A 13,420-nucleotide genomic window follows, 5' to 3' on the forward strand; every position below is an offset into this window, starting at 1 on the left:
TGCTTTTTGATGATAAAATTTTGGACTTTAAGCTGATGTGCTAATGGAATATAACTTGGGGGGCCTTGGGAGGGATTAAGTACATTCTGCATATGGGAGGACAGGATCCATCAGGGGACAGAGGGCAGAGAATGGTAGCTAGCCTCCACGCTGAACCCCAGCGATCCTGGCCTCCTGGTATTCAGGCCCTGGTGTGGGCCCCTCCCCAGGGGAGAGGGCTGACCTTAATTACCAAAAGGATGCTGCACAATGGCAGTGTGTGACTTCCAAACCCAGGTCATAAGAGACACTGTCACTTCTGCTTGCTCCCTCTTGGACTGCTCACTCCTCCTGTTGCTAAGACATGTAGAAACAGATACACTGCAGATGGCATTTTTTTTTTTTTTGAGAAAGTAAAGTGAGGGTTTTTTTAGGTAAGAAATACACACCTCTTAAACAGGTGGGCAGAGAGACGAGCAGCCCATAGGTGGCAATATTAATGGGGTCAAGATTCATAGAGAGCAGTCTGAGAACATACGAAGAGTTTTATCTCTATATCCTTCTACCTGGCTAGTGACATAACTATGCTTATTCCTATATTCATATTTCCAGGAAATGAAAACATTTAAATGTTCAAAACCCTCTAACTGTGGAAAAATGTTGACACACACTCTACATGACACTGTGTGGAGTTCCCTTGTGGTGCAGTGGGTTAAGGATCCAGTTGTCACTGCAGTGGCTCTAGTCGCTGCGGCATGGGTTTGATCCCTGGCCCAGAAACTTCCACATGCTGTGGGCATGACCAAAAAAAAAAAAAAAAAAAACACCCATAAATGACACTGTGGTGTATTGACCTAAGAGGGCCCAGAGCAGCACCTCTTGCACTGCCCTGAGGAATGCTGTGTTCCTTGAGATGATAACAGGTATTGCTAGAAAAACAGGTACTGTGGCCAAAAAGTTCAAGAAGCATTATTTAAGCTCTGAACTTTCTACTTATCTCCAAACCTGAGTACTTATCTCAGGTACTATACCTAAAATTCCTAAGGTATTACAAGTAAATGCAGAGGAAAGTCTACTTTCATAGTATTGAAACCTAACTCACTATAAGTGGTAAAATATATACTCCCCAAACAATACAGCGTAGTGATTTCTAGCTAAACCTGATAGACTAAACATACCAGTTTGCTCCCCAAGTCTCACTAACAAGATATACAGGGAGTTTGTTTTGTTTTTTTTTTTAAAGGCATAAACTCAAGAACAAAAATAGAACAAGAAAGAAGATAATGGCAACAAAATTTTAGAAGCTGGAAAGCAAATGAATCAGTGGTTACTGCCTTAGCAACCAGGGAAAGCTGAAATTTCTGCCCAGAGTGGAGGTCCCCATCGTGGCTCAGCAGTAACGAACCCAACTAGTATCCATGAGGATGTGGGTTCGATCCCTGGCTTCACTCAGTGGATTCAGGATCTGGTGTTGCTGTGGCTGTGGAGCAGGCCGGCAGCTACAGCTGAGATTTGACACCCAGCCTGGGAACTTCCATATGGCTCAGGTGCAGCCCTTAAAAAAAAAAAAAAAAAAAAAAAAGACAAATAAAAGAAGTGATAGGAGGATTAGTTAAAAGTCGGTATGAAAAGCAGTTAGGGCCCCAGACCCTTCCCTACTTCCTGCAGTGGGGGGAGTGCCCCCCTCTCTCCTAGAAGAAGGTTTCTGCTCAGGAAAGGCTAAACCAGTGAGGCTCTGAAAATACAGCAGTAGAAAAATCAGATAAAGATCTCTGCCCTCAGCTTTCTGTTGAGATAAATGCTAGATCCACACTAAGGAATCCCAGAATGCTAGAGACAAAGAGAAAATCCTCAAAGATACGAGAGAGAACAAAACAGGTTTAGGAATCTGGTTGAAGTGGGATTTCTCAACAGAAACACTGGGAGCCAGAAGGTCCTAGAGCAATGCCTTCAAAAAACTGAGTAAAAAGGATTCCCAACTTCAAATCCTCTGACTGGGCAAACTATTGAATTTAATAGTAGAATGACATTTGCAGCCTTAAAATCTCTCCCTTCCCTGTCCTCTTTCTTAGGAAGCTCCTGGAGCGTATGGTCTGTCTGTATGAGGGAATAAGACCAGCAAGCGTAGGCTCTGACATCTAGGAAACAGGGGCTAGGATACAGGAGGCGGCAGAGTTGCCAGGGCTGGCTGCTCCTAAGCCTGGAGAGTAAGAAGCACAGACTGGCCTGGGAGGCTGAAGGCTTCCCGAAGGGATATCTCCAAGCAGATGACAAATGTCATAAGATTACCCGATGCATTTGAACATGCTGAGGAGCGTTTCACTTTTATGGAAAAGGTTAAGGGGTGGATTAGTGACAGGTACAAGGAATACTGACCAAATAATATAATTATTAACTCTAGGAGGAAAAAATAAACCGTGTATGAAGTAAAATGTAATCTATGTGTACAGTACCTGGCTCACCTGTGAATAGTATTACATAGCAAAAAGAATACAAACACGGAAAAGGATCCAACCCCAAGGACTGTTATAACTACATTGGGAGAAGGGAGGGAGAGGTATGTGTGCATCGGGAATGTAAGAAAAATTCAACTCTTAGGTTCACAGTAGGAAGGCAATTGATAAAATTTAAACCTGGACAATAAAATAACAGTATAAGCAAGACATTTAGAAATATGGAGGCAAATTCCAGAAGAAACAGCTAAAAACACTGAAAATAGTTTTTGCTGAGCATCGGGGAAGGGTAGAACAGGCTGTTCTCGTCCTCATTATAAATTCCTATCAGGAATTCCCACTGTGGCTCAGCCGGTTAAGAACTCAACATAGTATCCATGAGGATGTGGGTTCAATCCCCGGCCTTGCTCAGTGGGTTAAGGATCTGGCGTTGCTGCGAGCTGAGGCATAGTTTGCAGATGTGGCTCAGGTCCAGTGTTGCTGTGGCTGTGGCATAGCCTGGCAGCTGCAGCTCCGTTTCAGTCCTTAGTGTAGGAACTTCTATATGCCACAGGTTTGGCCATAAAAAGAAAAACAAAATTCGTACTGGATAATTACTTGACTTTTTAAAAAAAACTGAGATGTAATTTACATACAATGCAATGTTCAGATTTAAATATACACTTAAATGGCTCAGGTTGCTGCTGTGGCGTGGGTTCAGTCCCTGACCTGGGAACTTCCACATGCTGTGGGCTCAGCCAAAGAGAAAATAAATATATTAAAAAAAAAACCTATGTTCACATTTTACTTTAACAAAAATAAAAGTAAATATCACACTCATATGAAATTTTTTTTGAGAAACAGAACCATGACGTGATTACTAAGTCAACCTGGGATATTCTGGTGAGTTTCTGCAGGAGCCTCCCTGGCCAGAAGAAAGCACCATTATTTCAACTGGCCCAAGCCACTTTATATTGAGAACTTCAGTGCAGGCATTATTCCCAGTTTGTGGGCTGTATATTTTTAAAATACCCTTTACCTTCTTCCATTTTCGCATTAGAAATGAGCATCTGTCTCAAATGCTTCAGGAGGCCAGCCCAAGTAAACGTGCTGTATGCCAATGAATTCTCAGACATTTGAGGAATGTTACGAACACCCAGCATCTTGAATTCTGGATGGGGAACTAAATTCTCCATTAAGTCTCCTGCAAAGAAAAAAAAAAAAAAACCTTAACTAAATTTTTAAATTCCACAGTTTCAACTGGCCCATACACACCCATGATTTGATAGTTGAGGGATCAAATGTGTTTTCTCCTCCAGGACCAAAACTGCTTAAATTTTAAAATGTAAATACAACTTCAGAGACAATGTCTATTACAGACCACATATTTGCTTGATTTTGGCACCTACCTTAACAGAGTGAGAAAGTATACTTTGCCAAAAGGAAATAAGAGTTTCTTTTTAGCTAAGAAACTGGGATATGAATAAAATATTCAGCTAAACTTCAGGAAAACAAAGTAAGCATAAGAGCTAATATGCTTTATTGTCATTCTCTAAATATTCTTTCAGAAACTTTCCCAGCTCTCTTATTTGATCGGGTTAAATGATAATCAGAATCTGTTAACATCAAACACTACTGGGAAAGAAGACAAGATTAGTAATTCCTGAAGACAGAAATATTGTCTATATTTAGAACCTTGTATTTGTAATGAAATAGAACTATGGAGAAAGGCTACCTTTTCATTCAGAGCTTATTTTATACATTTTAAATGTTTCTATATTTTTAACATATCACATTTTTACGTTGTATATAATTTTAATATAGTTACAGAAAATACCTGTAGAAGAAAGAAAATATACTACCATAATGTGAAATATAAATTTTTTTTTTGTCTTTTTGCCATTTCTTGGGCTGCTCCCGCGGCATGTGGAGGTTCCCAGGCTAGGGGTCGAACCGGAGCTGTAGCCACCGGCCTATGCCAGAGCCACAGCAACGCGGGATCCGAGCCGCGTCTGCAGCCTACACCACAGCTCACGGCAACGCCGGATCGTTAACCCACTGAGCAAGGGCAGGGATCGAATCCGCAACCTCATGGTTCCTAGTTGGATTCGTTAACCACTGTGCCACGACAGGAACTCCTGAAATATAAATTTAATGATATGCAAACTCATATCCTATGTCCTAATGGAAGGAACAAACTGTGACACAAATGTCTACAAAGTGCTGCAAAGAAAAGGACTTTTTCTTTTTTTTTTAATTTAAAAACATTTTTTGGGGAGTTCCTGTCATTGCACAGTGGTTAACGAATCTGAATAGGAACCATGAGGTTGCGGGTTCGGTCCCTGGCCTTGCTCAGTGGGTTAAGGATCCGGTGTTGCCGTGAGCTGTGGTGTAGGCTGCAGACGTGGCTTGGATCCCGAATTGCTGTGGCTGTGACGTCGGCTGGCGGCTGCAGCTCTGATTCAACCCCTAACCTGGGAACTTCCATATGCCGCGGGTGCAACCCTAAAATAACAATAACAAAAAACAAATAAGACGCACTTCTTTCTCTGTCCTATACCATCCCCAAATCAGGGCTTTTCTTAGCCTCAGCTAACATCACCACCATCTGCACTGTTGTATACGCCAGGGTCCCATGAATTATGCTGTACACGCCTCATTTCCTAGATCCAATCTAGCACTTACTCCTGTCCATTTTACTCCACCCCCCAAATTCGTTGTCTTTATTCTTTTTGTGTGTGTGTGTGTGTGTGTGTGTGTGTGTGTGTCTTTTTGCCTTTTCTAGGGCCACTCCTGTGACATATGGAGGTTCCCAGGCTAGGGGTCCAATCAGAGCTGTAGCTTCAGCCTACACCAGAGCCACAGCAACTTGGGATCCGAGCCGCGTCTGCAACCTACAAAAGAGCTCACAGCAACACCGGATCCTTAACCCACTGAGCAAGGCCAGAGATTGAACCCACAACCTCATGGTTCCTAGTCGGATTCGTTAACCACTGGGCGAAGATGGGAACTCCCATTGTCTTTATTCTATCTCCATTTGCTTAGTCCCATTTAGTAAGAACCTATTCTATGCCAGGCACTGCTCTGAGGACAGGGGATATAGTGGTGAACAAAACAGAAAAGGCCTGAGTGTTCCCATCGTGGCTCAGTGGCAACAAATCTGACTAGCATCCATGAGGACGCAGGTTTGATCCCTAGCCTCGCTCAGTGGGTTAAGGATCCTGTGTTGCTGTGAGTTGTTGTGTAGGCTGAAGATGTGGCTCAGATCCCACATTGCTGTGGCTGTGGTGTAGACCAGCAGCTACACCTCCGACTTGAATCCTAGCCTGGGAACCTCCAAATGCCACAGGTGTAGCCCTTAAAAAAAAAAAAAAAAAAAAGACAAGGCCTTGTCTTCGTGAAATTTCTATTCTAGCCAATAGAAACAAAGTATGCAAAAGGTACTAACAAAACAATGTCAGAGAGTAAAAATCCTGGGAAGGAGGCAAACAGGATGATACAGGCACCGACTCCTCAAACAGGATACTGAGGCTGGAAGGCCATTTCAAGGGGACTGAGATTTGAAAGAGAAAAAGGGAAATGGTCAGCATAACATTCTTAGTAGAGGGAGCAGGAAGGTAACAAGAACAGAAAGAATAGACACCTTTGGAGTTCTATCCTAGTGGTTAAGGATCTGGCATTGTCACTGCTGTGGCTCGGGTTCTATCCCTAGCCCAGGAATTGTGGGCAAGCCAAAAAGAAAAAAAGACAGCCTTTTGAGAATGAGCTGGGCTATCTGAGAAGAGATGAGGGGGCCCCTGAGGTTGCAACTCATGAGCAAGGAGAGAATGCAAGAGAGAAGAGAAATTGAAAGAATATAGATCACATATCTTCACTGTGATCAACTGTAGGCTTTATCATAAGAAATCTGGACCTAAGTTTTTGGTTTTTTGGTTTTTTTTGCCACTCCCACGAAAAACATGGAAGTTCCTGGGCCAGTGATTGAATCCGTGCCACAGAAGTGACAATGCTGGATCCTTAAACCTGCTGAGCTACCATGGAACCCCTTACCTCAATTTTTCTTTTTTTTTTTTATGGCCGTACCTGTGGCATGTGGTTTCCCGGGCCAGGGACTGAATGTGAGCTGCAGCTGCAACCCAAGCCACAGCTGTGGCAATACCAGATTGTTTTTGTTGTTGTTGATTTTTTAAAGTTTAATTGAAGTATAGTTGATTTGGTTGTGATAATTTCTGCTGTACAACAAAGTAATACAGTCACACATATACACACATCCATTCTCTTTCAGGTTCTTTTCCCACATAGATGATCACAGAATATCAGATAGAGTTCTCTGTGCTTTATAGCAGGTAATACCAGATCTTTAACCCACTGCACTGGGCTAGGGACTGAACCCAAACCTCTGCAGCAAACTGAGCTACTGCAGTAGGATTCTTAACCCACTGTGCCACAGTAGGAATGCCTCAAAAAAAATTTTTTTTTGGTCTTTTTGCCTTTTCTAGGGCCGCACCCACAGCATATGGAGGTTCCCAGGCTAGGGGCTGAATCGGAGCTGTAGCTGCTGGCCTACACCAGAGTCACGGCAATGCGGGATTCAAGCCGAGTCTGCAACCTACACCATAGCTCATGCCAACGCCAGGTCCTTAACCCACTGAGCAAGGCCAGGGATCGAACCCACAACCTCATGGTTCCCAGTGGGATTCGTTAACCGCTAAGCCACGAAGGGAACTCCAATTTTTTTTTTTTTTTTGGTCATTTTTAGGGCTGCACCCAAGGCATATGGAAGTTCCCAGGCTAGGGGTTGAATGGAGCTGTAGCTGCTGGCCTACACCACAGTTCATAACAACACCGGATCCTTAACTCATCGAGTGAGAGCAGGGTTCGTGGATACTAGTTGGGTTCTTAGCTGGCTGAGCCACAACTCCTCAATTTTTAATTTTACGTTCTTGGTGTAATTATTTGTTTAATGTGAACACAACGTCTGTTCCCCAGTGGATCCCCAACATTTAGCATAGTGTCTGGCATACAGCAGGAAGTCAATAAACATTGGTTGAATGAACAGATGTGCAATATGGTAAGTACCGTGGAATGTACAGAAATTAACAAGACACATGTTGTGAAGGAAGCTGTGAGGAAGCTGCAAATTAGCGGGGACTACAAAACATGAACAGGGCAGACTCCTCCTCTAAGGAAACACATGGTGCTTGTTACAGAGGTAGCATCTGGGAAGCAGTCAGAGGGAGACTTTGACAATGGCCAGATCCTTAACCCACTGAGCCACCAGGTCCTGTGCGTGTTACTTTTAAAGATAAGCAAACACACTTAAAGAAATAATATCTCCCAAAGCAACAGAAATAAAAGCAAAAATAAACCAATGGGACCTAATCAAACTGACAAGTTTTTGCACGGCAAAGGAAACCATAAAAAAAAAAAAAACCCAAAAAGACAACTTACAGAATGGGAGAAAATAGTTTCAAATGATGCAACGGACAAGGGCTTAGTCTCTAAAATATACAAATAGCTTATACAACTCAACAGCAAAAAAGCCAACAAGCCAATGGAAAAATGGGCAAATGACCTGAATAGACATTTCTCCAAAGAAGATAGACAGATGGCCAACAAGCACATCAAAAAATGCTCAACATCACTGATTATTAGAGAAACACAAATCAAAACTACTATGAGGTACTACCTCACACCAGTCAGAATGGCCATCATTAATAAGTCCACAAATAACAAATGCTGGAGACGTATGGAGAAAAGGGAACTCTCCTGCACTATTGGTGGGAATGTAAATTGGTACAAACGCTATGGAGAACAGTATGGAGCTACCTTAGAAAACTATACATAGAACTCCCATATGACCCAGCATCCCACTCTTGGGCATCTATCCAGACAAAATTTTCCTTAAAAAAGACACATGCAGGAGTTCCCATCGTGGTGCAGTGGTTAACAAATCCGACTAGGAACCATGAGGTTGCGGGTTCGGTCCCTGGCCTTGCTCAGTGGGTTAACGATCCGGCGTTGCCGTGAGCTGTGGTGTAGGTTGCAGATGTGGCTCGGATCCAGCGTTGCTGTGGCTCTGGCATAGGCCGGTGGCTGCAGCTCCATCGACCCCTAGCCTGGGAACCTCCATATGCCACGGGAGCAGCCCAAGAAATAGCAAAAAGACAAAAAAAAAAAAAAAAGACACATGCACCTGCATGTTCACTGCAGCACCATTCACAAAGACAAGACATGGAAACAACCTAAATGTCTATTGATAGATGATTGGATTAAGAAGATGTGAATGGAGTACTACTTAGCCACAAAAAAAGAACAAAATAATGCCATTTTCAGCAACATAGATGGAACTAGAGACTCATACTGAGTGAAGTAAGTCAGAAAGAGAAAGACAAATACCATATGATTTCACTTATATCTGGAATCTAATATATGGCACAAATGAACCTTTCCACAGAAAAGAAAATCATGGACATGGAGAACAGACTTGTGGTTGCCAAGAGGAAGCGGGAGGGAGCGGGGAGGAACTGGGAATTTGGGGTTAACAGATGCAAACTATTGCTTTTGGAATGGATAAGCAATGGGATCCTGCTGTATAGCACTGGGAACTATGTCTGGTCACTTGTGATGGAGCATGATAATGTGAGAGAAAAGAATGTATGCATGTATGTGTGACTGGGTCACCTTGCGGTGCAGTAGAAAATTGAAAGAACACTGTAAATCAGCTATAACGGAAAAATAGAAATCATTATTAAAAAAAGACAAAACAAATAATAAAGGCAGGTGTTCCTGCTGTGGCGCAGTTGGTTAAGAATCTGACTACAGTGGCTCAGGTCCCAGCAGAGGCTCAGGTTTGATCCCTGGTCTGGTGAAGTGGGTTAAAGGATCTGGCGTTGCCATTGTTGCAGCATAGGTCACAGCTACGGCTCAGATTCAATCCCTGGCCCAGGAACTTCTAAATGCCATGGATACAGCCATTAAAAAAAAAAAAAAAAAAGTGAAGACAGGATGAAAAATGGGTAGAGTCCTATGCAGAGGAGGCAGAAGGGGATGAAGCTGGAAAGTTAGGGTTCAGGGCATAATGTGGAGGCCAGGACAAAGAATAACGACAAATCTGGCAGGTAACGTGTGAGCCACAGAATGAGGGTTAGGAGTCCACGGATTAGATCTGTGCATCCGGGAGGCTCCATTTGGGGTCTGTGGTGCAAAACGGACTGAAGGGGTAAGAGGCAGGTAACTGGAAGGAAAGCAGGATCAGGACCACCTAAGCCAGGAAGGTCCAGGAAGATGTGAGCTTCTCTTTTTATGCAAAAAGAGAGAGAGAACTGCTTTGTATTCCGGGGCACAGGCAATGTTACTTGAGAGCTACTGACCCAACGGTACCAGTGTCAGAGACAGAGTTGTAGGAGAGAATGCAGACAGACAGCAGAGATGGCACCAACGGGGCTGAGTATACGAATGAGGCAGGAGGGCAGTGGGAGAAACCCAGGTGACAGGAATGAAGGAGGGCCACAGGAGAGAAGACGGGGGAAAAAAAACACTGAATCCATTCAGAACATGCTAAATTTGGAGAAGCAGAAGGCAGCTAAGAAAACTAGGATAGACAGTATTTGGGAAAGAGATGAGGATGAGGGGGTATAGATTACAGAGTCACTGGCATCTAGATGATCTGAATTGATAAAGGAATATGTGACAAATAAGCTGAAAAAAGAATGGTGGGTTTCATGACGGGGTGCTGTAAGTGACCGTTGGGCACCTTTGTGAATATGCTGGAAAACACTGAATTGTACACTTTAAAAGGGTGAGTTATATGGTGTGTGAATATCTCAAAGTTATTATTTTCCCTTTTTTTGTTGTTTTTTTAGGGCCATACCTGAAGCATATAAGTTGCTGGACTAGGGGTCAAATCAGAGCTGCAGACCTATGCCACAGCCACAGCCACACCATATCTGAGCCACATCTGTGACCTACGCCACAGCCTGAGGCAATGCCAGATCCTTAACCCACTGAGCAAGGCCAGGGATCGAACCTTGATCCTCGTGGATACTAGTCAGATTCATTTCTGCTGAGCCATGACAGGAACTCCTACTAGTCGGGTTCTTAACCCCCTGAGCCACAATGGGAACTCCTCAAAGTTATTTAAAAAAAGAAGAAGAAGAAGAAGAAGAAGAAGAAGAAGATGAGCAAGGATCCAGAATGGAATCGGTGGAAACCCTCTACTCTTCTGAAAAACTCAGTAACGCTCCTATTTTTTCAGTAAGACAGTTTAGAGAACCAAGGTGCTCTTTGGGAAGGATTTGGAGATGAGGGAGACCGGAGTATATCTTCAGGCAGAGGGGAAGAGCAAGAGAAGAAGGACTTTGAGGCTGACAGAACTTAAGACTTTGCTACAAGCAATGTGCAGGTAGACAGATACCTAGTGGATTTCTTCTGTAGTGCCATGAGCCTTCCCCAGAGTAAGTGGGTTGGAACACACTTCCCAGCTGATGTGCGAGGACTTGGTTTATATCACGGAAGGAGATCTGCTTGATATTCATCAGTTTTGCACAGATCTTATGAACGGCATCATTCTCATGAACAAGGAGGGCGTCTGAAGAGCGGTACAAGCGAGAAAGTGTCAAAATGGAGTTGTAGTTCTGAACAATAACCTGGAGAGAAAAAGGCCAAAAATAAGAAAGGCAGGAGAGAAGAGTGGTTAAGAGGGTAGATTCTAAGGGGATCCTGCCCGGGTTCAAATCCTGGCTCTTTCATTTTCCAGCTCTATGATCTTCAACAAGTTATTTAACCTCTGTATGCCTTAGTTTCCTCATCTGTAAAATGGGGATAATAATTATCTCAGTCTCCTAGAGTTGTAAGGATTAATGATAGGATGCAAGTAAAGCACTTAGAACAGTGTGCTATGTATAATAAGTGCTCAACATATGATGACTATTTCCTATCAAACTTTCTTTCTACATCATTTCCTGCAGTGACTTATTTCACTTTTTTTTTTTGCTTTTTAGGGCTAGACCCAAGGCATATGGAGATTCCCAGGCTAGGGATCTAATCCGAGCTACAGCTGCCAGCCACAGCCACAGCCACAGCCACGCGGGACCCAAGCCCTGTCTGCAACCTTCGCCACAGCTCATGGCAATACCAGATCCTTAACCCACTGAGTGAGGCCAGGGCTCGAACCTGCAACCTCATGGTTCCTAGTTGGATTTGTTTCCACTGTGCCACGATGGGAACTCCTCACTTAAAAAAAATATACATATATCTATCTATATCTATATCTATATATGTATTTCAGTGGAATACATATTTTTAAATTATTTATTTATTTATTTATCAGCTGCCCTGCAACATATGGAGTTCCCAGGACAGGGATCAGATCTGAGCTGCAGTTGTGACCTATGTTGAAGCTGCGGCAATGCTGGATTCTTTTTGTTTTGTTTTGTTTTTTGCCTTTTCTAGGGCTGCTTCTGCGGCATATGGAGGTTCCCAGGCTAGGGGTCGAATCAAAGCTGTAGCCGCCGGCCTACGCCAGAGCCACAGCAACGTGGGATCCAAGCTGCGTCTGCAACCTACACGGCAATGCCAGATCCTTAACCCACTGAGCAAAGGCAGGGACGGAACCCGCAACCTCATGGTTCCTAGTCAGATTCGTTAACCACTGCACCACGACAGGAACTACAGCAATGCTGGATTCTTAAGAATCTCCAGTACCAGCTGGAGATTGAACCTGCGTCCCAGTGCTGCAGAGATTCCACCGATCCCACTGCACCACAGTGGGAACTCCTCATATTTGTTTTATTATTTCTTCTACTAGGCTGATCGACAGGAAATTGGCCTATATGGAAATTTCCTCTCAATGGAAAGCAATGAAAATTTTTTGACGATTGGCAATGGCACAATGAGGTCAAGGTCCCTGCTTTACATACTGTAGCCAGAGGGACTAAGCCAGAAATGGGTTCCTGAGAGAAGATGCACAATTGTCTTTGGAATTTTTATAAATAAGGACACTTCATTTGTTTGGAGAAGTTAAAGCAAAGTTAAATGATTTTATTTTTGGTCGCACCTATGGCTCATGGAAATTCACAGCAGGATTCAAGCCCACGCTTGTACAGTAGTAATCAGAGCCACAGCAGCAACAATACCAGATCCTTAACCTGCTGAGCCATAAGGGAACTCCAAAGTTAAATGAATTGTTCATGAAAGTACTGTATTGTAGAATCACTCCTGATATAGTAACTTAACATTTCCAAAGAAAGGGTGAGATCAGTCTTTTACCTACATTTGTTTTAACTGCAAAGAGTACAAGATATAAAGTTTTTTGTTTTTTTTTTTTGTCTTTGGTCTTTTTAAGGCCACACCCATAGCCTATGGAGGTTCCCAGGCTAGGGGTCGAATCGGAGCTGTAGCTGCTGGCCTACGCCACAGCCACAGCCATGCGAGATCCAAGCCGTGTCTGCGACCTACACCACAGCTCATGGCAACGCCGGATCCTTAACCCAATGAGTGAGGCCAGGGATCGAACCCACAACCTCACGGTTCCTAATCGAATTTGTTTCTGCTGCGCCACAACGGGAACTCCCAAAATATAAAATTTTCAATTGATATGTTCATACCTCACCAGTTCCATAAGGCCATATAATCTGATTCATTTTCAAAGAGTTTGAGTACTGATCTTCTAAGTTCTGTGTAACGAAAGCTCCCAGCCCTGATCCTGTGCCTCCAGCCATACTCATTATGATGAAAAAACCGCTCAAAGAATCACATTTCTCTACTTCCTTCTGGATTAGGTCCATTATGGATTCTTTGTGCCTGGGTCCATGAACAGAGTAACTGCGAAATACAAAAGAAAGAAATACAAACACCTTTCAATTTAACCAGGGAAATGGAACGCAGAGAAAGACATAGGGTAGAGGAGGCTTTTTTGCCTTGTTTTGCTTTTGTTTTCGCTATGCCCACAGCATGCAGAAGTTCCAGGACCAGGGATCAAACATGTGCCACAGCAACAACTCGAGCCA

The 13,420-nt window shown here is 43.4% G+C and overlaps 1 protein-coding gene across 1 annotated transcript in view; it reads right to left on the bottom strand.

The window, feature by feature from the left end:
- Positions 1-13,420, bottom strand: part of TUBD1 (tubulin delta 1) — a 31,009-nt gene that overhangs the window by 12,025 nt on the left and 5,564 nt on the right. The window contains exons 4-6 of the mRNA XM_047758543.1: positions 13,019-13,235; positions 10,828-11,059; positions 3,451-3,615 (exon numbers count right to left, since the gene is read on the bottom strand). Coding sequence (XP_047614499.1) covers positions 3,451-3,615; positions 10,828-11,059; positions 13,019-13,235 — 614 coding nt within the window. The remainder of the gene's footprint in view (positions 1-3,450; positions 3,616-10,827; positions 11,060-13,018; positions 13,236-13,420) is intronic.

Source organism: Phacochoerus africanus, chromosome 14 (assembly GCF_016906955.1).
Source record: "Phacochoerus africanus isolate WHEZ1 chromosome 14, ROS_Pafr_v1, whole genome shotgun sequence".
NCBI classification, from domain to species: Eukaryota; Metazoa; Chordata; class Mammalia; order Artiodactyla; family Suidae; genus Phacochoerus; species Phacochoerus africanus.